General features: G+C 44.3%; 1 protein-coding gene across 5 annotated transcripts in view; it reads right to left on the bottom strand.

Annotated features, from left to right (window-relative positions):
* SLC14A1 (solute carrier family 14 member 1 (Kidd blood group)) overlaps positions 1-26,974 on the bottom strand; it is a 96,444-nt gene that overhangs the window by 6,602 nt on the left and 62,868 nt on the right. For all 5 annotated transcript variants that reach the window (XM_040336214.1, XM_040336206.1, XM_040336231.1 and 2 more), the window contains exons 2-6: positions 20,698-20,866; positions 16,285-16,474; positions 7,916-8,044; positions 7,630-7,822; positions 4,948-5,095 (exon numbers count right to left, since the gene is read on the bottom strand). In XM_040336214.1, the coding sequence (XP_040192148.1) occupies positions 4,948-5,095; positions 7,630-7,822; positions 7,916-8,044; positions 16,285-16,474; positions 20,698-20,866 (829 nt within the window). The remainder of the gene's footprint in view (positions 1-4,947; positions 5,096-7,629; positions 7,823-7,915; positions 8,045-16,284; positions 16,475-20,697; positions 20,867-26,974) is intronic.

Here is a 26,974-nt window from a genome sequence, read left to right as displayed (position 1 = left end):
ACTTACGCCGGTCGGATCTAATACAAATCTATGCGTAACTGATTCTATGAATCAGGCGCATAGATACGACGGCTCGGACTCAGAGTTACGATGGCGTATCTGGAGATACGCCGGCGTAACTCGTACGAGAATCCGGGCCTGAATGTTGATAACAGACACATTTATCATTGATTCACTGGTAAAATGTGACTAGTGAAAAAAATAGCTAAAAGTAAAATTCGATAGGATTGGCCCAGAAATCTCTGGCAGGGTTTCATCTATTTATTATATGACATTTGCTGGGCGAATCTTGTTAACCACTTAGGACCCGGACCATTATGCAGGTTAAGGACCTTGCCCCTTTTTTGCGATTCGGCACTGCGTCGCTTTAACTGACAATTGCGGGGTCGTGCGACGTGGCTCCCAAACAAAATTGGTGTCCTTTTTTTCCTACAAATAGAGCTTTCTTTTGGTGGTATTTGACTACCTTTTGCGCTATAAACAAACATAGAGCGACAATTTTGAAAAAAATTCAATATTTTTTACTTTTTGCTATAATAAATACCCCCAAAAATATATATAAAAAACGTTTTTTTCCTCAGTTTAGGCCGATACGTATTCTTCTACCTATTTTTGGTAAAACAAAAAAAAAAAATCGCAATAAGTGTTTATTGATTGGTTTGCGCGAAATTTATAGTGTTTACAAAATAGGGGATAGTTTTATTGCATTTTTATTAATCATATTTTTTTTTTACTACTAATGGCGGCGATCAGCGATTTTTTTCATGACTGCGGCATTATGGCGGACACCTAGGACTATTTTGACACATTTTTGGGACCATTGTCATTTTTACAGCAAAAAGTGCTATAAAAATGCACCGTTTACTGTGAAAATAACAATTGCAGTTTAGAAGTTAACCACTAGGGGGCGCTTAAGGGGTTAAGTGTGACCTCATATGTTTTTCTAACTGTAGGGGGGCGGGGCTGGACATGTGACGTCATTGATAGTCTTTCCCTATATCAGGGAACAGACGATCAATGACACTGCCACTGCCACTGTGAAGAACGGGGAAGGTGTGTTTACACACACCTCTCCCCGTTCTTCAGCTCCAGTGACCGATCGCGGGACACCGGCGGCGATCGGGTGCGTGGGTCCCGCGGGCGCGGTCACGGAGCTTAGGACTGGGTCGCGAGCGCGCCGCCGGTGGCGTGCTTGTGACCCCCTGAATGGGCTTAAAGAGTCATGTACAGGTACGTGATTGTGCCCAGCCGTGCCATTCTGCCGAGGTATAACGGGTCCTTAAGTGGTTAAGTAAAGTATTGATGGTAAAGTATTTTTTTTTTCTTTTAAGGTGCTTTTTTTTGGGGGGGGTCTTTGCAGGAATATTTTGGGCGATTCTTGTTAAACAAATTACAGTAAAACCTTGGTTTGAGAGTAACTTGGTTTGAGAGCGTTTTGCAAGACAAGCAAAATGTTTTAATAAATTTTGCCTTGATATACAAGCGATGTCTTGATATAAGATTAGCGTCATGTCACAACTGAGTATAAAAAAAGAAGAGAGGAGCCTCCAAGTGTAGCAATACGTTTACATTTAATGAAGGTACAATATTTAACAACTTATTGCTACACTTAGAGGTGCCTCTCTTCTCTTTTATACCCTGTAAAAAAAAATGCTTTGATATACAAGTGCTTTGGATTACAAGCATGTCTCTGGAACAAATTATGCTTGCAAACCAAGGTTATACTGTAATGCCCTTTTCTTTTCGTTCCTTGTGTGCTTTCCATGGTGCTGAAACTGTCAGTACACAATTTCAACACTAGGAGGCGTAACGTATTATTTTTATTTTTTTAAAACAAATTGTAAAAAAAAAAAAAAAAAAAACACAGGGTTGGTTCCTTTGGGTCACACACACACACACACACAGCCAGATTCACGTAGGAGATACGACGGCGTATCTCCAGATACGCCGTCGTATCTCTGAGTGTGAGGCGTCGTATCCTGGCGCCTGATTCAAAGAATCAGATACGCTAGAATTTCTCCAAGATACGACCAGCGTAAGTCTCTTACGCCGTTGTATCTTAACTGCATATTTACGGCCTAGGGTCGTGTACGCTGATTTACACCTAGAATATGTAAATCAGCTAGATACGCCTATTCACGCCCGGCCGTCGCAGTACAGATACGCCGTTTACGTAAGGCTTTTTCCGGTGTAAAGTTACCTCTGCTATATGAGGCGCAGCCAATGTTAAGTATGGAAGTCGGGACCGCGTCGAATTGGACGTCGATTACGTCGTTCGCGAATAGGGCTGTGTGTCATTTACGTTCACGTCGAAAGCATTGGCTTTTTGCTGGTTAATTTGGAGCATGCGCACTGGGATATGTTCACGGACGGCGCAAAACGTCAAATACGTGGGGTCACATGTAATTTACATAACACATGCCCACATCTTCCACATTTGAATTAGGCGGGCTTACGCCAGCCTATTTACGCTACGCCGCCGCAACTTTGCTTTGTGAATACTGCACTTGCCTGTCAAAGTTGCGGAGGCGTAACGTAAATAGGATACGTTACGCCCGCACAAAGATGCGCTCTCCTACGTGAATCTACCCCACGTTTTTTTTCTGGAACAAAAACACCAAAAATCAACCAAAGAAGTGCTGAGCGTGTATTGAAAATACCAACAAAAAGCCTTTTAAAATATACATTCCTCACTTCAAACTAGGAAATAGTTTAAATATTGCTCGAGGTGAAAAAACAGGGGAATGTTGAATGAATTTCAGAATCTATATTTAAAGCCCCTTGAGGGAGTTGTGCGCCCAGTAGCATAATTTCTCTCTTGCATCATTGCTAGTGCTACCACAAAGCAGACGATAGTGAATTCTTGGAGGTCCCCTGTAAAGTCTGATCGTCTGTGTGGAAGTCCATCGGAGAAAAATCCATGCATGCTCAGAATCAAGTCGACGCATGCTTGGAAGCATTGAACTTCATTTTTTTTCGGCTCGTCGTCGTGTTTTACGTCACCGCGTTTTGGCGCGGTCGGAATTTAGTCTGATGGTGTGTAGGCAAGACTGATGAAAGTCAGCTTCATCGGATATCCGACGAAAAAATCCATCGGATTAGATTCCATCAGATATCCGATCGTGTGTACAGGGCATTAGAGATTTGTTTGTAGTTGAACGGGACAATGATTATTAAGCGATCACCCATTTCTTTGGAAACCTATGAGAGGTTCTGGAAAATATGGTCACACCGCATTCTGTATACCCAACTGAACCCTGATGCCCATGGCACTCCCCCTGATACCCATGGGGGGAGAGAACCACAGTATAACTCCCATCTCCCTTCCTTACCTTCCCACCATCCCATCCTTCCTCATTGTCAGGGCCGTCCTTAAGGCAGGTCAAAAGGGGCAGCTGCCCTGGGCCCTGTCATTGTTGTGGGGCACAAAGCAGCTGTCTCATACTTGCCAACTATCCCAGTTTAAATTCCATTGTTTCTTGAAGTGCTGTGCCCTGATATCTCAGTGTGAAGTGCTGCTACTAATGTTGCACAGCTTTGCCCTATTGTTGTGTACAGATGACTCACCTGTGTGCCCTGTTTTTACATCATTCCCTGTCATTCATATGTAAATAGTGGCTGCTGATGGCATTCATATGTAAATAAAGGCAGCATTCATATGTATATCATGCCCTTCTGCAGTGAGGAGCTGATGTGCTGTAACCTCTAGCAACCAATCAACAAGAAGAAATCATGTGTTGTAATCTCTAGCAATTAATCAGTGAGCTGTAACCTCTAGCAACCAGTCAGTAAGTGGTAATGATATGCTGTAACCTCTGGCAACCAATCTCTGCCTGATCTGATACAGTAAACAGATTTTAAGTCTAGCTGATATTTATTGTATGTCTCAGAGCAGGTGGAGAGTGAAATTGCATAGGGGGCCCCCAAGAATTTTTTTGCCCAGGGTCCAATCAATATTAAAGACGGCCCTGCTCATTGTACTCATCTTTTTGCCTCGTCCTTACCCTTTACTTACCCCTCCCTTTTTTCCCCCCCTATATTGAAATGTGCCCCCATAGTACAATTCGGCAACACTGGTTACAACACTGGTTACCTATCACAGCTTCACAAGTATTATCTTTCTCATTAAGCTTTGTTTTTCCCATGGTAATTGTCACCTTACCATGAGCAAGTATCAGTTTTTCTTTGTCGTTCCTGTTTGTCCACATAAATCCCCTGCCATTTTCTCGAATAGATCTACCTTTTGACCCAGCCTAAATGTGGCGCTTGTTATCATTTCTTGTATTATGTTCTGCAACATTTTGCCACGGGATCGCACGACCGCGCAATTATCAGTTAAACTGACGCAGAGCCAAATCTCAAAAAAATGGCCCGGTCATTGGGCAGCCAATTTTTTTCCGGGGCTGAAGTGGTTACATTTTATATAATTCATTTTAAGAAGCTTTTAAAGCGGAGCTCCACCCTAAAGTGAAACTTCCTCTCATTGGATCCCCCCCCCCTCCGGTGCCACAATTGGCACCTTTCAGGGGGGAGGGGGGACAGGATCTCTGTCAAAGACAGGTATCCTTTCCCACTTCCGGGAGTCTGGCCGTGACGTCACCGCAGGGCTCCCTCCTCCCCTGGCCGTCGGGCTAATAGGAGAGAGGAGCGGGCCTTGCGCATGCGCAATAGGGTTTCTGGCGTGAAGCCGAAAGGTTACACTGCCGGGTTCCCTTACCCGCAATGGCGGCGGCAGTGTAGCATTTTGGCTTCACGCATGGAACCTTGCTGCCGACATCGCTGGACTCCAGGACAGGTAAGTGTCCATTCATTAACAGCCAGCAGCTGCAGTATATGTAGCTGCTGGCATTTAATATATTTTTTTCCCCGGACCTCCTCTTTAAGAAAAAAATATATACCTACCCCCCCAAAAAAAGGTACCTATCCCAAAAGCAGTTCTAGACCTACCTGCAAGCATCCCCATAGCAGAGCCAATAGCAGCGTGCATGCAAATGATTGGGGAGGAAACGAAGAGACCGACCAGCATGATGCCACCACTCCATGGATTATCACAGCCGTATACTTGCCCCACACCGACCGGCACAGCTTTCAGCAGCTGAAACACATATATTATATTATAACTGTCAATGTGTTCTACACATGTTCTATTCCATTTTGAAAACAATTATCTATTTGACTTTTCTGCCAGCATACAAAATAAATAAAAGATGCATCTTTTTCAAACAGACTAGTTTCCTGGCAGCTATGCTGACCCTCTTGCTTCAATATTTTTACTTACCATACCAATGCAGATCACATTGGAAGAAAAGGTCTTCTGACCTTTTCGATTGGCTTACTTGTTTTAGGTCAATGATTAACAAGAATTAGAGCCAGAGCAATAGTCGTGCAACTAGCATTTCCAAAAGGAGGTCAAAAATGGCAGCATTTCTCTTAGTGAGGTCTACTAAAAATCAAACTGTGAACAGGCCTTTGGACAGTCATATATTCACACATTCTAAATAAGCCTCACTGACCTATGTAGCTGCTGGCGTTGTGGAACAATTCATCCTCAAGGGAGCTGTTAGGTTATCCAAGTTGACTCGTTGAGCAGCTATAGCTATCTTTGCCTTCCTTATACATTGCACTGTATCTGTGTTTTATTAGAGAATAGACTGCTGGGAGATGGAAGTAGGCGGAGCCAAGCTGCTGAGTCGCTTCTGTAATACCACGTACATATGATCGTATTTTCCGTTGGAAAAACCTTGGATGGTTTTTTCCGACGGAATTCCATTTAAGCTTGGCTTGCATACACACAGTCACACAAAAGTTCTCTGAACTTTCGACCATCAAGGATGCGGTGACATACAACACTACGACGAGCCGAGAAAATTAAGTTCAATGCTTCCGAGCATGCATTGAATTGTTTCTGAGCATGCGTCGGAATTTTGAGCGAACGGAATTTCAGATTTTTCTGATTTTTTCTGTCTGAAAATTTGAGAACCAGCTCTCAATCTTTTGTTGGCGGAAATTCCAACAACAAAAGTTTGATGGAGCATACACATGGTCGGAATTTCCGACCAAAAGCTCACTTCTGACTTTTCTTGTCGGAATTTCTGATGGTGTGTACGCGGCAAAATGCAATTTTGCGGCCAGCAATCTGGAAGGCAATTCATTTGCATTCAGGAGAGGGAGGTCCTAAACCACAGCAGGTCCTAAACAGTCCCAAAAGCTTATGTGCACCCGGACACATATAGCTGGATTCAGGTATCCGCTACGCCGCCATAAGTTAGAGAGGCAAGTGCTGTATTCACAAAGCACTTGCGTCCTGAGTTACGGCGGCGTAGCGTAAATGTGCCGGCCTAAGCGCGCCCAATTCAAATTGTGAAGAGGTGGGCGTGTTTTATGCTAATGAATCGTGACACTACGTGATTGATGTTTTTAACAAACCGTGGACATATCCCAGTGCGCATACTCCAAATTACGCCGCAAAGACTTATTGGTTTCGACGTGAATGTAAATTACGCCCAGCCCCATTCGCGGATGACTTACGCAAACAACGTAAAAATTAAAAAATTTGGCGCGGTTCAGACGTCCATAATTAACATTGGCTGCGCCATCTTTTTGGCGGAATATCTTTAGGCCTGAAAACGCCTAACGTAAACGGCGTATCTTTACTGCGACGGGCAAGCGTACGTTCGTGAATAGGCGTATCTCGCTGATTTACGCATTCTAGGCGTAAATCAGCGTACACGCCCCTAGCGGCCGGCCTAAATAGACAGCCAAGATACGACGGCGCCCGCGGTCGTATCTTAGCTAGATTTAAGTGTATCTCAATTTTAGCATACACTTAAATTTATGACGGCGCAGATTCAGAGTTACGACGGCGTATCTACTGATACGCCGGCGTAACTCTCTCTGAATCTGGCTAATAGGCTTTTATGAAGTTGAGTTTAGGAGCGTTTAGGAGCTGTAGTGTACATGGAGCCTAAGGGGGATCAGGGGTTGGGTGGGGGAGCAGGTGAATCTGTGCTGCTGAGTCACAGCTGGAAAGGGAGAGCAGACAGAGCTGACCTTCTGAGGTACTGCTGGAAGAGGGGAGCTGAGCACCTGAGAGAAAGTATAAATGCTTTTGCTGTGACATTTGAGAATGAATTGCCCCACAGTGTTTACAGCTATAGATATCAGGTAAGTTTTATATTTGAACAGGTTCTGGTCTCAGGTGCATCAAGTGAGCTTGACACTTGTAGACAGGGCCGATCATAGGCAGGGTGCACAGGGTGCATTGCACCCAGGCGCCTGCAGAGGTGGGGGCGCCGAACATAACAGACTCTCTAACAGAAGCCCTCTCTGTGTCCATCACAGAGGCCCCCCTCCAGGTCCCAATAAAGTACTCTGCTTCTCTTCCTGTATTTTGTTTATTGTTAAGAGATCATGTAAGGATCCCAGGTTAATAAAGACTTTGTGGGGGAGCATCTCTGTGGTTCATTGCCATAGAAACATTTGTAAAGGGGAGGCGTTAGTAAAATGACGACGCCCATGTGGGGGCGCCCAAAATATTTCTGCACCCAGGCGCCTGTGACCCTAGGATCGGCCCTGCTTGTAGAGCAATTTTGTAATGAACAGGAAACCCTTACTCTGTAGCAGACTTACCTGTGGTATGTCAACATCAGACCAGGACATGTTTGGGACGACACCTGTAGGCCGAAAGTCCACAGTGGGGAAGAATTCATTGTTGGGGCCAGTGGCAGCCAAGTGCAGACAAACGGCGATATTGAAAGGCAGCGTAAAAACTGGCAGGTCCCACTTACTAAAAATGTTACCCAAAGCACTGGACAGGAGCGGACTGCAAGAAAAGACAATGGACATCGAAAGGTGATTAAAGTCCAGATGCACCCCAGCCCTTCAGATAAGTTCTGTATTAGACTGAAAAACATACCATGTCATTGACATGACAGCCACAGGGAAAAGTAGCCACCCGTACCAGTCTCCTTTAGTAGAGAATACAGCCATCAGCAGCCCCACTAACATGGCACTGTATCCATGGAGTCCGGCCGCTATTGCTGACCTGTTAAATGACAAAAGCACATTTATTGGTGACTCTGCTTCATATAGTTACATAGTCGGTAAGGCCAAAAAAAACAACAATAGTCCATCCAGTTCAACCTGTGTAGGTGCAGGTGTATCAGTGTCTATAACGATTTCCCATATCCCTGTATGTGGAGTCCCTTAAGACAGGGCTAAAAATTTCAAGTCCTGAGCTACTAGCCAGGCCTCAAGGCATACTCGCCACCAGTTGCCCCGTCCAACCCCTACCATGTCCCGCCCCCAATCCCGCCCCTAGACACGCCCTCATAAATCTCATGAAATGGCACTTAAATGTTTTATGCAGAATTAAGTTATAAAAATAAATATTAACAACAACTTTATACGTGCCCAAAAATGCAGCCTGCCCATGTCTACCAATGCAGCATGTGTCCCCAGTGCAGTTCCCCCACAATTGCAGCCAGTAGTCCCCCCACAATTGCAGCCAGGAGTCCCCCCACATTTGCAGCCAGGAGTCCCCCCACATTTGCAGCCAGGAGTCCCCCCACAATTGCAGCCAGGAGTCCCCCCATAATTGCAGCCTACCTGTGCTGAGTAGGGTAGGAGAGGAGCCGGAGCCGCCGCCGCGTGGTTTAAACCGCGGGGAACATTACAGCTTTTGAATCAATAGCTGCCGCCGCCGCGAGCGTCCTATACAGCCCCTCCCCCCTTGTCCGGGAAACTTTGATAGACAGATCACCCATCCAATCCTGGGATGGGTGATCTGTCTATGAAAAAAGTGCCCGGAAAAGGGGAAGGCGCTATATATGACACACGCCATGGGGAACACAGCTATTGAATTGAAAGCTGTAATGTTCCCCGTGCTATTAACAAACAGGCGGCGGTGACAGCAGCAGCGGCGACTTGACTCTCCTTGCCCGCCCCCCCTGCTCCCAGGCAGCCCACACTCGCCAGCCCTCAAAATGTACTTGCAAAATGCGAGCAGGCGAGTGAAATTTTGAGGGCTGCCTTAAGATGTACATCTAATGCCTCGTACACAAAGTTCGATTGTTGCCCAATCGAGCGTTTTGTCAAAAGGGCGTGTGCCAGGATCTTGTTTTGCATACCAACGTTACACAATTGTCGTGCCACAAACACGAACGTAGTGACGTACTACGAGGAATTTCAGCTCTTAAGCGTCACCCTTTGGGCCCCTTCTGCTAATTTTGTGTTCGGTGAGCATTGATTTGTATTTGTAGTTGTACTTTTGACTTTTGTGTGACGGATTTGTGTACTGACGAAAATCAGATGTGTAGTCGTTGTCCGCCGAAAATTTACTAGCCTGTCACTCAACATTTGTTGGCGAAAAATTGGACAACAATTGTCAAAAGGAGAGTACCAACGGTAAGAATTTAGGACAACAGTCTGTCAACAGACAATCCCCTTCCAACAATTGAACCGTGTGTACGGAGTTCCAACCAAAAATTGAACTTTCCACTTTTCGGAACCCTCCCCACCTTCGGTTACACATTTGGCACCTTTCTAAGACAGGTATTTGCACCCACTTCCGGGCATAGAATCCCGTCCCCCCCGCTGTCTCCTGGGAAACACTGTTCCCAGGAGAGAGCGGGGACCAGTGACGGTGTGCCGCGCTACTCGTGCATTCACAGTGGGAAACCGGGCAGTGAAGCTGCAAGGCTTCACTTCCCGATTCCCTCACCGAGGATGGCGGCGGTAGTATCCGAGGACCGAGCGATTGATCAGCCTCGTCTGCCGACATTGCGGGCGCGCTGGACAGGTGTCCATTTTTTAAAAGTCAGCAGCTGCAGTGTTTGTAGCTGCTGGCTTTTAAAAAAAAAAGTTTGGGGTGGATCTCCGCTTTAAGAGTCTTTTAAAAATGTCCATACTCCCCGCAGCCGCCACCAGTTGTGGGAGAGAGTTACACATCCTTATTGCCTTAACAGTGAAGAACCCCCTAAGCAGTTTAAGTTTAAACCTCTTCTCCTCCAGTCTCATTGTGTGCCCCCATGTCCATTTACACTCCCTAGGACTGAATAGTTTATTACCTATGCTGGGATCCCCATTGAGATATTTGTAGATCGCTATCATGTCCCCTCTCAAACATCTTATCTCCAGCGAGAATACATTTATAGCCAGATTCACATACATCGGCGTATGTTTAAGCTGGCGTAGCGCAGCTCATTTGAGCTACGCCGACGTAAAATAGAGGGGCAAGTACAGTATTCACAAAGCACTTGCTCCTAAGTTACGTCTGCGTAGCGCAAATGGGCCGGCGTAATTCAAAGTAGGCATGTAGTAGGCAGGCTACATTTAAATTACCCGTGACCCCATGTAAATGAGGGCCGTTTGTACGGCGCATTTGCGCGCGCATGCTCAGAATCACGTCGCAAATACTCCCTACGTAACGATGTCGGCTCAATGCTTTCGACATTAACGTAACCTACGCCCAGCCCCATTGACGTACGCTTACGCAAACTACGTAAAATACGATGGCTGTTCCGTCGTCCATACCTTGCATGGGCTGCTCTATCTTTTTGGTGGTTTATCTGTACGCCGGCCTATGTCTTACGTAAACGGCGTATCTTACTGCAACGGGCGTACGTACGTTCGTGAATCGGCGTATATTGCTCATTTACATATTCGACGCGTAAATCCACGTACACGCCCCTAGCGGCCAACGTAAATATGCACATAAGATACAACGGCGTAGGAGACTTACGCCGGTCGTATCTTAGCCAAATTTAAGCGTATCTGGTTTCCAGAATACGCTTAAATATACGACAGCGTATCTACTGATACGCCGTCGTAAGTCTTTTTGAATCCGGCTATTTGTGTTTTCAGTCATTCCTTGTAAATGAGGTCCTCCAGTACCTTTATTAGTTGTGTTGTCCTTTGAACTCTCTCCATCTCCAGCACATCACTTTTGGAGGACTGGTGACCAGAACTGGAGGCCTAACCAGATTTTTATAAAGTGGCAGAATTATAGTTTTGTCCCTGGAATATATCTTTTTTATGCATGCTAATATTCTGCCTGCTTTGGTAACTGCAGCTTGGCACAGCATTCTGTTGCTCAATCTGTCATCTATTAGCCCCCCTAGATCCTTCTCCATCCTTGATTCTCCTAGCTGTTTTCCAACTAGTGAATATTTTTCATTTAGATTTTTGGACCCCGAGTGCATTACATTTCTCCACATTAAACCTCATTTGCCATTTGTCTACCTACTCCTTTATTATATTCAGGTCATTCTGCAAAATTTCTATGTCCTGATGCGAGTTTATTACTCTGCTTATCTTTATGTCATCCACAAAAACTGAGACTGAACTAGTTATCCCTTACGCTGTATCATTTAGGAATACATTGAATAGAATTGGTCCCAAGACAGAGCCTTGAGGTACCCCACTCACCACTCCAGACCAGTCTGAGTACACGTTATTAATCACCACCCTCTGGACCCATCCCTGTAACCAGTTTTTTACCCAAGCACAAACCCTATGGTACAAGCCTGCAGACCTCAGATTGTAAATTAAAGGGGTTGTAAAGGAAAAAAATGTTTATAGCTTCCGTTACCTTAGTGCAGTCCTCATTCACTTACCTCATCCTTCCATTTTGCTTTTAAATGTCCTTATTTCTTTAGAGAAATCCTCACTTCCTGTTCTTCTGTCTGTAACTCACCACCGTAATGCGAGGCTTTCTACCTGGTGTGGAGAAAGCCTCTTGAGGGGGGAGGGGGCGAGCAGGAGTGTCAGGAAACCCACTAACACACAGCTCCTTTCTCTATCTGCAAAGTAGAGTGTCCTGACACTCCTGCTCGCCCCCTCCCCCCTCAAGAGGCTTTCTCCACACCAGGGAGAAGGCCTCACATTACTGTGTGGAGTTACAGACAGAAGAACAGGAAGTGAGGATTCCTCAGAAGAAATAAGGACATTTAAAAACAAAATGGAAGGATGAGGTAAGTGAAGGAGGACTGCACTAAGGTAAAGGAAGCTATTTAGGGAAAAATAAATTTCCTTTACAACCCCTTTAAGCGTTTATGGGGGACTGTATCAAATGCTTTTGCAAAGTCCAGATACACCACATCCACAGGCCTCCCCCTATCTAGATGGCAGCTCACTTCCTCATAGAATGTTAGCAGATTGTTCTGGCAGGAACGTCCTCTCATAAACCCATGGTGATTACCACTAATGATATTCTCCGCAGTAAAATTTTGGATATATTATATCTGGTGTACATTTAAATTCCAGCTAATTATCAACTCACTGCCTGCTCAGCCAAAAAAATATCACTCTGCTACCTATTCACATGAATTGGACCTATATAGAGGCGGGAAAAAGCACTTCAACTATCTAAATAACCTCTCCAGACACAGGGTATATCCTAACATACTGTATGTATACTATACTGTATATAGTACATTAGCCTTTCTCAACCTTTTTACCCTAGAGGAATCTTTGAAAGGTCTTGGGGTACCCCAGATACAACCAATTATATGGAGGTCAGTTGAAAAAATGCCTCTTACATTAGTGGTCTGTAGAAATGTCCCTCCTACAGTGGTGCTCAAAATGCCACCCTTAACCGTTTGCCGACCAGCCGCCATCATTATACTGCGGCAGATCGGCACGATCCCGCAAGCCGTCATAGCTGTACACCGGCTCCTTTAAGCGGGATAGCAGACTTGTGCGCCCCCTGCACTGCGGGAGTGCCTATGCTCACGGCTGGTGGTCACGATGACCGCCGGCCACGTGCGATCGCAGGCACAAGAGGCAGAACAGGGACGTGTGTGTGTAAACACACAAATCCCTGTTCTGTGAGGAGAGGAGAGGCAGATCGTGACTTCCTACTTGCTAGGAACCACAATCTATCATATCCTATAGTCAATCCCCTCTCCCCACAGTTAGAACACACACGAGGGAACACAGTTAACCCCCTTGCTCGCCCCCTAGTGTTAAACCCTTCCCTGCCAGTGACATTTATACAGTAATCAGTATTTTTATAGCACTGATCGCTGTATAAATGTCAATGGTCCCAAAAATATGTCAAAAGTGTCCGCCATAATGTCGCAGTCACGATAAAATCGCAGATCGCTGTCATTGCTAGTAAAAAAAAAAAAAGAATAATAAAAATGCCATAAAACTATCCTATGTAGGCGCTATGGGCCAGATTCACATAGAATTACGTTACGCTGCGGCGGCGTAACGTATCCCATTTACGTTACGCAGAGATGATCAAATACCACCAATAGAAAGCTCGATTTGTAGGAAAAAAAAAAGGACGTCAATTTTGTTTGGGTACAGCTTCACATGACCACGCAATTGTCAGTTAAAGCGATGCAGTGCCGTATCGATAAAAATGGCCCAGTCATTGGGCAGCCAAATCTTCCGGGTCTGAAGTAATTAAAGAAGACCATTGGTGTCAACGCCAAGTGGCGTTGGACCAAAATAAATATAAAAAAAAAATCTATTTATACGCATACTATTATTAAAGTGTGAAAAACCGCCAAATCCTTATGTATGTTTAGTATCTTTCAAAATGCTTGGTGTCGGGAGCTGCGGTGGCTCAATGCGATTGGCACTGCGCTGACAAGCCATTCACCTCTGCAGCTAGGGGTTCGGATCCCGGTCTCGGCTACATGTGAATTGAGTTTGGTGGTCTCAGCCCGGCTCCCGGCTCCTGAGGTAAGCCTGTGCTTAGTATGCCCACCCCCCTCCCACAAAAACCACCACACTTACACGCACTCCAAATTGGGTCATGCACGCGGTCTCTAAAAAGAGAGGCGAAGGACTAACGGGGCTGGTTGAGTGGGCTAGATCCTCTCACTCCCTTATAGGGAGTCCCTCTGCCCCGTTGGGCTTCAAAGCAGAGCAGGTAGGGCGGGCTGTGTGGGAGGACCCCCTCACACACCCACCATTGCCACCCGGGGCATGGAGAAAGGTGGCAGATTGCCTCTGGCGGAGGCCTGCCTACTCCCAACTCCTGCAGTCCGGCTCCTCTCTCGAGTACACGCACAAAATACACTTTAACCACTTACCCCCCGGACCATATTGCTGCCCAAAGACCAGAGTACTTTTTGCGATTCGGGACTGCGTCGCTTTAACAGACAATCGCGCGGTCGTGCGACGTGGCTCCCAAACAAAATTGGCGTCCTTTTTTTCCCACAAATAGAGCTTTCTTTTGGTGGTATTTGATCACCTCTGCGTTTTTTATTTTTTGCGCTATAAACAAAAATAGAGCGACAATTTTGAAAAAAAATTATATTTTTTACTTTTTGCTGTAATAGATATCCCCCAAAAATATATAAAAAAACATTTTTTTTCCTCAGTTTAGGCCGATACGTATTCTTCTACATATTTTTCGTAAAAAAAAAATCGCAATAAGCGTTTATTGATTGGTTTGCGCAAAAGTTATAGCGTTTACAAAATAGGGGGTATTTTATGTCATTTTTATTAATATATATTTTTTACTAGTAATGGCGGCGATCATCGATTTTTTTTCGGTATTGCGACATTATGGCGGACACTTCGGACACTTTTGACACATTTTTGGGACCATTGGCATTTTTATAGCGATCAGTGCTATAAAAATGCATTGGATTACTATAAAAATGCCACTGGCAGTGAAGGGGTTAACACTAGGGGCGGGGAAGGGGTTAAGTATGCCTGGGTGTGTTCTTACTGTGGGGGGGGGGGGTGGCCTCACTAGGGGAAACACTGATCCTCTGTTCATACATTGTATGAACAGAAGATCATCATTTCCCCTGCTGACAGGACCGAGAGCTGTGTGTTTACACACACAGCTCCCGGTCCCCGCTCTGTACCGAGCGATCGCGTGTGCCCGGCGGCGATCGCGCCGGCCGGGCACACGCACGGGAGTCGGGGGCGAGCGGGGGGGCGCGCGCGCCCCTCCGGCGGCGCGCGCACGCCCCTAGTGGCGGCTAAGAGAGAGGACGTTATACTACGTGCTCTCGCCCAGCCGAGCCGACCTGCCGACGTAGAACGGCGGTGCGCGGTCGGCTAGTGGTTAAAAAAAAAAAAAATGCTTGGTGTCTCGTCTCACACCAGTATGTATTTAAGCACATAATTTTTCTTTTTGCAGGCTGAGAGCACTAAAGCCAAGGCTTCCCCATTAGTTGTGTCGACACGCTAGGGATTCTTTGAGCTACATGCCTGAATGACCTCCTATCTCATGTTGCCTGCATAGTTCTGGGGCCAACACCACTATGCAGAGACAGCAGCATGATACCAGTCATCTTTTTAGCTCTCTGTAGGGGTGGCATTCTGACCACTATTGGACTTTCTATCAGGTCTTTTAGATAGGCAGCCCAATAGCCAAATGCAGACACTTTTGCTGCTAATTAAAAGCCATAGGCTTAGCGTTGTCAGTCTGCAACAGAAAATGCTATTACTGGCAAGATCTTGGGGAAAGAAACATTTAAATAGATTCACAAAGAACAATTAGCTTAAAGCGTATGTATTGCCAAAACCTTTTTTTTTGGTAGCATAGGGAAGGGTTAAAATCTTTTCCTTCATCTTCTGTCCTGTAAATGCAACTGAAAACAAAAGGACAGGGGATTCTCTTCTTGTAATATTGTCATCTGAACTTGTGTCCTCACTGAAAGATTCCCTTCACCTCCTGTTTTGGATTTCCTATCACTTTCTACCTCTGTGGTCATCAGGACGGAGAGTGTAGGTGAAGGGACGCAGACAGCAATCAAAAACCTGATTCCAAACCCTACTCAAAAATAAAAAGTTTGGCTATCATTGCCCTGGAAGACGTCACGTGTGACGAAACACATAGAGCGGAGGTAAATGCTGATGATATTGCGCAACTGAAAGTGACCCGGAAGTTGTTGGTTTGCTGGCTGGAGTTGTTTTCCCTCTTTTTTTTTTTTTTTAAGTGTGCAATTACTCTATGCCATCTGTAAGTACAATATATATTTTTTTCAAATAAAGGGGTTTGAAGATTTTACACTATATAGAGTGCATGCACTTGTTCTTTTTTTTCTTGAGTACATGTGGCCGATGGCTGGAAGTGGCGATTTATACATTTTCTGTGTTGCTGGACTGATTTTCATTGATTTGAAATGTAAAGTACCACCTTTGGCCACCAATGGCCATCTAATGGCCAAATTTGGTATTTTCCAATTTATCCACTTCAGCCCCGGTCGCCTACACCTCAGTGCAAGTTATTTTTTGGAACTTTTCTTTTCTGTTTTTTCTTATAATTATTTATGTTTATTGTGGTGATAAAGAAAATGTGCAGATTACCTGTCCTGACTGAGAAGGAGGGCGGTGAGCGTGGACACGGCGGTTCCCAGGCATCCTGCGATCGCCCACCATGGGTTTTGGAGGAAGAGTGCAGCGATAATTATGAGTCCACTCAGAGGATTGCTGACAAACATGACCTGAGATGCTCCACGCAGCACCCAATCAATGAACTGGAAGATGATGGGTTTATCTAAAACACAAGAATACAATATTATTTATTATAGATATTTCCATAGCGTCAACAATTTATGCAGTCCCTGCACTCAAGGTGCTCACCAGTGGCGGCCCGTCCATAGGGGGCGTCCGGGCGCCGCCCCCCCCCCCCCCCCTCCTGTAGTCATAAAAAAAAAAAAAAAAAGTGAAAAAAAAACCGGGCCCTTTAAGACATTAAGAATGTCGTTCCGCAGAGCCGCCCCCTCTGGCTCTCGCAAAGAACATACATTCATGCATTGCATGAATGTATGTTATTGTGGCCAGCTGCCGCTGGTCTATTCAGATGGCCGGACATAGGGCGCCGGCTACCTGAATAACGGTAGCTGGTTGGCTGTGCGGAAGTGCCTATCAGAGCCAGCGGCCAATTAGGTTCACGATTCTGGTTATCGGTAACCTGATTGGCTGAAGCGTCATCGAGGGCGGGAGAGGACATTGAGGGACGTGGAAGCACAAAGGTAAGTGCATTTTACAGGGCACAGCGGCGACAATGGGCACAGAGGCGACAAAGGGCACAGTGGCATCAATGGGTACAGTGGTGACAAAGGGCACAGTGGCAACAATTAAAGGGCACAGTGACATGCACAGTGGCAACAATGGGCACAGTGGCGACAATTAAAGGGCACAGTGGTGACAATTGGCACAGTGGCGACAATTGAGGGGCACAGTGGCTGCATTTGATGGCATGGCACAGTGGTGACAATTGATGGCACAGTGGTTGTGTTTGATGGCATGGCACAGTGACTGCGTTTGATGGCATGGCACAGTGGCTGCGTTTGATGGCATGGCACAGTGGTGCGAATTGATGGCATAGTGACTGCATTTGATGGCATGGCACAGCGGTGACAATTGATGGCACAGTGGCTGCATTTGATGGGCACAGTGAGGCTACATTTTTTTTTTGCGCCCCCAAAAAATTTTGAGCACCAACCGCCACTGGTGCTCACACTCTAAGGTCCCCATTTCATATTCATACATGCACATACTAGGGCAATGTAGACGAGAGCCAATTAACCTTTGAGCATATCTTTGGAGTTTAGGAGGAAGTCAGAGTACCCCAAGGAAACCAATGCAACCACAGGGAGAACATGCAAACTCCATGCTGACAGTGTCCTGACTTGGATTCAAACTGGGGACCAGAAAAGTAGATGTAAAGCATAACTGAATGACTTTGTAGCCACTTTATGTGCAAAAGTTCAAATAAATACAGTTTTTTGAGGCACACCTCCATGCAAAAAAAAGGGAGAAAGGCTGGTGCCATGGAATTCGGCTAAAACATCCTTTTATTATAGCATGTGAAAAACAGTCAAAAACTCCAACGTGTTTTGGCCATTAGGCCTGAATCATGGCTTTTTTGAGGCACAGCTTGAGACAATATTTTTATTTTTTACAAAACTATTAAAATACAAGATAATTTAATCAAACACTTAAAATGCAGTCTGTTCCATCACTGCATATATACAATAATGTTTCAAAAGAGAATAGATTTTCCTTACACATTACAGTCCAATATATAATGCAAGTGTTGCTGAACGTGTTTCCTTTAATATATACACTTCATCAGGAGTTACAATTGAATACAGACTACTGGATCTGAATGAGACAAGATGTTTTTTTTAGAAACCGTACCATACAACAATGGAATGTAATATATAAATGCCCCAATGTGTCATATGGTAAGTAGCAGACATTCCTGGGTCCATCGTCCTTCCCCCCTTTTGGTCTCAGATGTGGTTCCATCTATGCATGCACCCCCTTTCGGCATATTTCTAAAAAACATCTCGAGTCTCATTCAGATTTAGTAGTCTGTATTCAATTGTAGCTCCTAATGAAGTGGATATCTTCCAGTAGACATGAGCAATTTGTTTAGTTAGTGAATTCGTTTAACGAATTTTAAAAAAATTAGTTAATTACGAAATTTCGAATTTCGTCAATTCGGAAGTTCGTCAATTCGGAAGTTCGTCAATTCGGAAGTTCGTCAATTCGGAAGTTCGTCAATTCGGAAGTTCGTCAATTCGGAAGTTCGTCAATTCGGAAGTTCGTCAATTCGGAAGATTGAAATGTTGAAAATTCGAAATTACAAAATTCGAAAATCTAAAATTCGAAAATTTGATTTTTGAATTTCCGAATTTCCAGAATTTCCCCCAAAAAATTATAAAACGAAAAAAAAAATTCGGCAGTGCACGTGTCCATCTTTCAGGAAACACGTTGAGCAACACTTAAATTATAAATTTGGGCTGTAACGTGGAAGGAAAATCTATTCCCTTTGAAAAATAAATGTATATAGGCACCGAGGGAAAAGACTGCATTTTTAAATGTGTTTGATGATCCTTTTTTAATTGTTTTCTAAAAAAAATTAAATAATAATTTTAATTATTGTCTCAAACAGTGCCTCAAAAGTCTCAAGAAACGCCAGTCATTGGGTTGGCGTATATTACATTTTTGTTTAGATGCACTTTAACTGTTCACTTGACAGATACTTCGGTTTCAATAAAGCTCCAATATGGTCGGCGGAATCATCCTAACCTGACTGCCATGCACAGTGCAGCTCAATGTAGAGTCGGGAAAGATGAAGGTAATACAGTGGAACCTTGGTTTATGAGAAACGCGATTTGAAAGACGAGCAACTTTTTAAAAAAAATTCTGACTCGGTTTGCGAGTGTTGTCTTGCAAAACAAGCAGAATTCAAGCTAATGGGGTGTGCAGTACCGCATTTGGCCAGAGGTGCGGGGGCGCCGATGACACTCGTAATGGTTCGGAGCCGTTCGGAAATACTTCAGAATCACTTGGAAATACTTAGGGCCAGATTCTCAAAAGAGTTACGCCGGTGTATCTACAGATACACCGGCGTAATTCGAAATTCCCACCGGCGTATCATTGTTTTGTATTCGCAAAACAAGATACGCCGGAATTAGGCTAGGATCCGACTGGTGTAAGTCACTTACACCGTCGGATCCTAAATGCAATACAACGCTGACCGCTAGGTGGCGTTTACGTTCAGGTCTCATTTGACTATGCAAATGAGCCTGATACACCGATTCCTGAACGAATTTGCGCCGCGTCGTCGTCGTTTCCGTAAGCGTAAGGTTACCCCTGCTATATGAGGGGTAACCTTACGCCAGTCCGCCGTATGCCATGTTAAGTATGGCGTCGGGTCCGCGTCGTCTTTTTCCGTCATTTTACTAAGTCGTTCTTGAATACGACTTTACGTCAATGACGCTCACGTCGGCTTTATTGACGTTTTCCGTTGTGAGCTGGAGCATGCGCACTGGGCTATTTTTCAGCCCGGTGCATGCGCAGTTCAATCGGCGCGGGGGCATTTACACTACGCCGCCACAAATAACGGAGCAAGTGCTTTGCGAATACGGCACTTGCTCAAATAATTTGCGGCGGCGTGGTGTAAATGGATTACGCTACGCCCAAATGTATGTGAATCTGGGCCTTAATTCCCAAACCTTTCTGAGATCAGCTGAGCTGTCCCCGAGCATTTCCAAAGGCTCTCTGGAGCCCCCAACTCTGGCCACATGCAGTATTGCATGGCATAGACGTCAATGCGGAACTAACTATCTTCGTTTTCATTGACTTCCATGGGGAAACTCGTTTTCATATGCGAGTGCTTTGGATTACAAGCATTCTCCTGGAACAAGTTATGCTCGTAATCAGAGGTTCCACTGTACAGACAAATTTGGTTTAGGCAGGCCTGAATGGGCAAAGCCCATGTTTGCTTTCATGAAGCCCATAATTCTGTAGTAATCCATACTCTATTATCTCATACACACGATCGGAAATTCCGACAAAAAAAGTTCGATGTGAGCTTTTGTTTGGAAATTCCGACAGCAAAAATTTGAGAGCTGGTTCTCAATTTTTCCAAACAAGAAAAGTTCTTGTCGAAAATTCTGATCATCTGTATGCAATTCCGACGCTCAAAAAAAACAAAAACACGCATGCTCGGAATCAAGCAGAAGAGCCGCACTGCCTATTGAACTTCATTTTTCTTGGCTCTTCGTGCATCTTGTATGTTACCGCGTTCTTGACGTTCGGAATTTCAGACAACATTTGTGCGACCGTGTGTATGCAACACGAGTTTGAGCCAAAATGCCGTCTGAAAAAAAATCCACGGTTTTCTTGTCGGAATTTCCAATTGTGTGTACGCGGCATTATTATTTTGTATTGTAGTTAATATTATTAAATATCATATTTTACCTTTTAGCCAGTTTCCGAATTCTTTCATTTCCCCTGAAATGTAATGGATGGCGGTGCAAAATAAACCGAGGCTGCTGGAACAGTGATTGGGACTCTCTACCGACTTCCCTTCCTTCTCCTCCATGTTGATAGGAATGTGGCTCTCCATGGTTTCTACTTTGGCGTAACTCTACAAATAAACAGCAAAATAGAGGCTCTGAATTTGTTTAAGTACAACTAAACATTACTATTAGACCTACCACATGCCCGGTAAAGAGAACCAGTTATGATTGGTGTTGGCCAGAAGTTGAAATATTGGCCCAGATTCAAGAAGCACTTGCGCCCGCGCAACCATAGGTTGCGCGGCGCAAGGGCTTACTTGCTCCAGTGTAACGAGTGCTCCTGATTCAGGAACCTCGTTACACCGACTGCAGCCTAGGATATGACAGACATAAGCCTCCTATGCCTTCATATCCCAGGCTGCATTCTTGCGTTGGCCGCTAGGGGGCGCGGCCATTGTGATCGGCGTATAGTATGCAAATTGCATACTACCACCGATTCAAAAAAGTTGCGCGGGCCCTGCGCACGCAAGGTACGGAGTTTCCGTACGGCGACTTTAGCGCAAGGTTGCTCCTGCTATAGCAGGGGCAACCTATGCTAAAGTATAGCTGCGCTTCCCGCTCGTGAAATTTAAATTTCACGTCGTTTACGTAAGTGATTCGTGAATGGCGCTGGACGCCATTCATGTTCACTTAGAAGCAAATGACGTCCTTGCGACGTCATTTGCCGCAATGCACGGCGGGAAAGTTTCCCGACGGAGCATGCGCTGTTAGCTCGGCGCGGGAGCGCGCCTAATTTAAATGATTCCCGCCCCCGGCGGGATCATTTACATTGGGCAGCCTTACGCCTGGCTATTTTGCATATCGCCCGCGCAATTTACGGAGCTACTGCTCCGTGAATCGCGGGCATTTCAAAATATTTGCGTGGGCGCAGAGCAAAACTCGTTGCCCTTTGCCCACGCAAATATTGCGTGAATCTACCTGAATCTGGGCCACTGAGTTTTCAATTAGCTTACTTATAAAAGATTTCAAAATTCTTACTTATTTTGGTATACAGTGGAACCTTGGTTAACAAGTAACGCGGTTAACAAGCGTTTTGAAAGACGAGCAACTTTTTTTTTAAATCCTGACTTGGTTTGCGAGTGTTGTCTTGCAAAACTAGCAGGATTCAAGCCAATGGGGTGTGCAGTACCGCATTTGGCCTGAGGTGGGGGGGCATTGGTGCCTTTCCAAGGGTTTGCGAGGTCAGCCGAGCTGTCCTTGAGCCTTTCCGACCGTTTATGAGGCTCTCCGGCGCCCCCCCCACCTCTGGCCATTGAAGTCGATGCGGAAATTTTTTTTTCTGGTTTCCATTGACTTCCACTGATGGAAAAACTCGCTTTGATATGCGAGTGCTTTGGATTACGAGAATTCTCCTGGAACGGATTATGCTCGGTATACAATGGAACCTTGGTTAACAAGTAACACTGTAAACGAGCGTTTTGAAAGACGAGCAACTTTTTTTTTTAAATCCTAATTTGGTTTGCGAGTGTTGTCTTGCAAAACTAGCAGGATTCAAGCCAATGTGCAGTACCGCATTTGGTCAGAGGTGTGGGGGCGCCGGTGACACTCAGAACGGTTCAGAGCCGTTCGGAAATACTCCATTCCCGAGTGTTTCTGAGTTCAGCTGAGCTGTCCCAGAGTATTTCTGAGGCTCTTTGGTGCCCCCCCACCTCTGGCCACATGCGGTATTGCATGCAATAAAAGTCAATGCGGAACAAATTATCTTTGTTTCCATTGAGTTCTATGGGGAAACTCGCTTTGATATGTGAGTGCTTTGGATTACAAGCATTCTCCTGGAACAGATTATACTCGTAATCCAAGGTTCCACTGCACTTAGCTTGTGTAAGCATGTTATTACATATTACAAAAGCAAAAGAACAAAAAAGAACACATTTGAACTAACAAGACATACAACATTATCTAAATAAGGCCCTGGATGTGTGCATATAACTACCGCCATTGATCGCGAAGGGCTCCAATAACTGCCTTTCATCATCGTCTTCTCTACTCTTCTGTGTCTGGATGGATAGAGGCTCGGCTTCTATATACCAACACTGGGCCATTGTAATTGGTGTTCAGCCATGAATATGCTAATTAAAGGTCAGACTGGTCCTATGAGGGTTGGTTACTTTAGACATACTTTGTTAACACCACATCACACCCCTTTTTCATGCAACGTGTCGTCAAAGAATTTTGGACTGTTTTTGAAAGAAATTGCCTTCTAATTTTTGAAAGATGAATAGAAGGCCACCACTTTTGTTTATGGTATTGGAAAACAAAGGAGAGCTTGCTCCCATTTTTAGTGTCAATAGATTTTTACTCAGGCATTAAAAGACTCGTAAAATTAACAAACAATGGCATACCAAAGGTTGCGTAAATGGCTGAATGAACAAGGCATATTTTGCATAAGAAAAGTACAAAGCAAATATATGGAGGTGCAATTTTACTATAAAAGATAAAACCACAGAAACAAGGAGAAACCAAGAGCAAAAAAAGTGAAATAGAAGGAGAAAAAGGCCACTAATATTTAGAGTAGGTTGTTCCCATTTTTAGATTGGCACCTACTGTACCTCCAGTTGTAAAGACCTCCCTAAAATCCAATTTTTAAACGTTCACCTTAAAGATTTAACCACTTCAGTCCCGGAAGGATTTACCCCCTTCCTGTCCAAACCCTTTTTTTGGTATTTGATCACCTCTGTTTTTTTTTTTTTTTTGCGCTATGAACAAAAAATAGAGCGACAATTTTGATTTTTTTTTTTATATTTTCTACTTTTTGCTATAATAAATACCCCCCCCCCAAAAAAAGAAATATTATATATATATATATATATATATATATATATATATATATATATATATATAAAAATAAATGTTTCTTCCTCAGTTTAGGCCGATATGTATTCTTCTACATGTTCTTGGTAAAAATAAACTGCAATAAGCATATTATTGATAGGTTTGCGCAAACGTTATCGCAACTACAAAATAAGAGATAGATTTATGGCATTTTTTTTCTTTTTTTTTACCAGTAATGGCAGTGATCTGCGATTTTTTATCGGGACTGTGACATTGTGGCGGACAGATTAGACACTTTTGACACTATTTTGGGACCATATAAAAATGCACTGATTACTGTGTAAATGTCACTGGCAGTGAAGGGGGTTAAAGACGAGGGGGTGATCAAGGTGTTAACTGTGTTCCCTCAGCATGTTCTAACTGTAGGGGGATGGGCTCACTAGAACATGACAGATCACTGCTCCTGATCACAGGGAGCAGTAGATCTCTGTCATGTTGCTATGTGGATGACTCTTCAAGGAGAACCCCTGATATGAGCGTATGGAACAGTAAGGTAACGGCAGGCCCAAATCTAAACCAGCAGCTCCTTTGGGGTAGTGCTACAGATATATGAAAGATTTTTAAGTCTATTAGTATATGTAATGCGATTCGATGATTTATATGAAAATTACTTGAACTTGTAAATATAACAAGGTTACTTTCCTGCATACAAAAGGCCAAACCCTTCCAACCCAACCCACTTCTGCATGGCATTCCACAGAGAATTATGTAACAATTTGACTCTTTTATGCGATTACAAAAATACCCAAAAGTGGAAAACACACTGCCTTACAAAAGCATACCTTTCATTTTTTAGATGTTATGTAAAATACAGGCTGTCTGACCTATCCATGATGAGCCTTTGAGGAATTAGAATGATGCATATAACACTTTGGGCTAAATGGAAATCTCTCATGAGTGGAGCAATTCACATTGAATTGGCCAATACATGTGTAAAGCCACAGTATTCAAGCCAGAAAAAATACAGTCAAATGGTCATAAGGTCAAATGGGTTTTGACACATTTTATTTGTGGACTTTCTACTTAATAACCTTTGTATCAAAAATATATTTATGAAATATATTTTGGTCCTTGGTGTGCCATTTTTTTTTACTTGGGGTGTATATACCATGTAATTTCATTATTTTTTTTTAAATAAAAGGGCCAGATCCACAGAGAGAGTACGCCAGCGTATCTACCGATACGCCGGCGTACTTTCAAATTACCCGCGTTGTATCTTTGGTTTGAATCCTCAAACCAAGATACGACGGCATCTGGGTTAGATCCGACAGGTATACGTCCTCGTACGCCTTTCGGATCTAAGATGCAATACTTCGGCGTCCGCTGGGTGGCGTTCACGTCGTTTTCCACGTCGGGTATGCAAATTAGCTATTTCCGTCGATCCACGAACGTACGAGCGGCCGGCGCATTTTTTTACGGCGTCGCTAGTCGGCTTTTTCCAGCGTATAGTTAAAGCTGGTATTTTGCAGCGTATAGTTAGATTTGCCATGTTAAGTATGGCCGTCGTTCCCGCGTCGAAATTAGAATTTTTTTTTTTTGCGTAAGTCGTCCGTGAATCGGGATGGACGTAATTCACGTCGAAGTTAAAAAAATGACGTTGTTGCGACGGCGGGAAATTTAGAAACGGAGCATGCACAGTTCATTCGGCGCGGGGAAGCGCTTCATTTAAATGAAACCCGCCCCCTAATCGCCGATTTGAATTCGGCCGCCAGAGATACGCTACGCCGCCGTAACTTACGGCGCAAATTCTTTGAGGATTCAAAGCAGCCAAAAGTAAGTTACAGCGGCGTAGCGTATCTCACATAAGCTGCGCCGATCGATTTCTATGTGGATCTGGCCCAAAGTGTCTTTTTGCGTCAGGGGGATTTCTCACACATCTTTTAGACCTGTTTTGTGGTAGAGCTATTTTGTGGTAGATCTGATAAATTCTATTACCTCTGCTCCCTTACCGGTTTCATTGTCTGTAGGGTCTGGTGGAGGTTACTCTTTCTACAGTGTCAGAGAGCATGGCCCGGATTCACAAAGCACTTACGCCGACGTATCTCGAGATACGCCGCGTAGGTGTAACTATGCGCCATCGTATCTGTGCGCCGTGCCCACAATCTGAGATACGCCTAAAAATAGGCTTCCTACGACCGACGTAACTTGCCTACGCCGTCATATCGTGGGCGCATATTTACGCTGGGCGCATTTGCCGCTCCCATTGATTTTCTATGCACATATGCAAATGAGGGAGATACGCCGATTCACGAACGTACTTGCGCCCGGCGCATAATATACGCGGTTTGCGTAAGTCCTACATCCGGCGTGAAGTTATTCCCCATATATGAGGCGCAACTCATGCAAAAGGTATGGACCAGGGAACACAGCCGTCGTATTTTAAGTTGTTTACGTAGTACGTGAATAGGGCTGGGTGTAGGTTACGTTCATGTCGTAGGCAGTGATCCGTCGTATCTTAGGGAGTAGTTCCGACGTGATTCTGAGCATGCGCACAGGGATGCGGCCACGGGACGGCGCATGCGCTGTTCATTTTAAGTACTTCTATGACGCATGCCCCATCATTTGCATGGGGTCACACCTCATTAGCATGGCGGTGCATACTAGCTCATTTCTAGATTGTAAGCTCTAACGAGCAGGGCCCTCTGATCCCTCCTGTATTGAATTGCATTGTGACTGTACTGTCTTCCCTGATGTAAAGCGCTGCGCAAACTGTTGGCGCTATATAAATCCTGTATAATAATAATAATAATAATAATAATAATAATAATAATGGCTTTTGCTTTTCAGGTAAAAAAAAAAATGGCAGCGGGTTTACTACCGCTTTAACCGGTTAAGACCCGGACCAATATGCAGGTTAAGGACCTGGCCCCTTTTTGCGATTCGGTAATGCAACGCTTTAACTGACAATTGCACGTGCGATGTGGCTCCCAAACACAATTGCCGTCTTTTTCTCCCACAAATAGAGCTTTCTTTTGGTGGTATTTGATCACCTCTGCGTTTTTTATTTTTTGCGCTATAAACAAAAATAGAGCGACAATTTTGAAAAAAAAAATGCAATATTTTTAACTTTTTGCTATAATAAATATCCGTCCCCCCAAAAAAATATATACTGTATATATAAAAAAAAATCCCTCAGTTTAGGCCGATACGTATTCTTCTACATCTTTTTGGTAAAAAAAAAAAAATCCCAATAAGCATTTATTGATTGGTTTACTCAAAATTTATAGCGTTTACAAAATAGGGCATAGTTTTATGGCATTTTTATTATTTTTACTAGTAATGGCGGCGATCAGCGATTTTTTTTGTGACTGCGACATTATGGCGGACACTTCGGATACTTGACA

This window comes from Rana temporaria, chromosome 1, assembly GCF_905171775.1.
Source record: "Rana temporaria chromosome 1, aRanTem1.1, whole genome shotgun sequence".
Classification (NCBI taxonomy): domain Eukaryota; kingdom Metazoa; phylum Chordata; class Amphibia; order Anura; family Ranidae; genus Rana; species Rana temporaria.
Note: the sequence above shows the minus strand (reverse complement) of the source record. Positions and strands in the feature narration are given on the sequence as shown.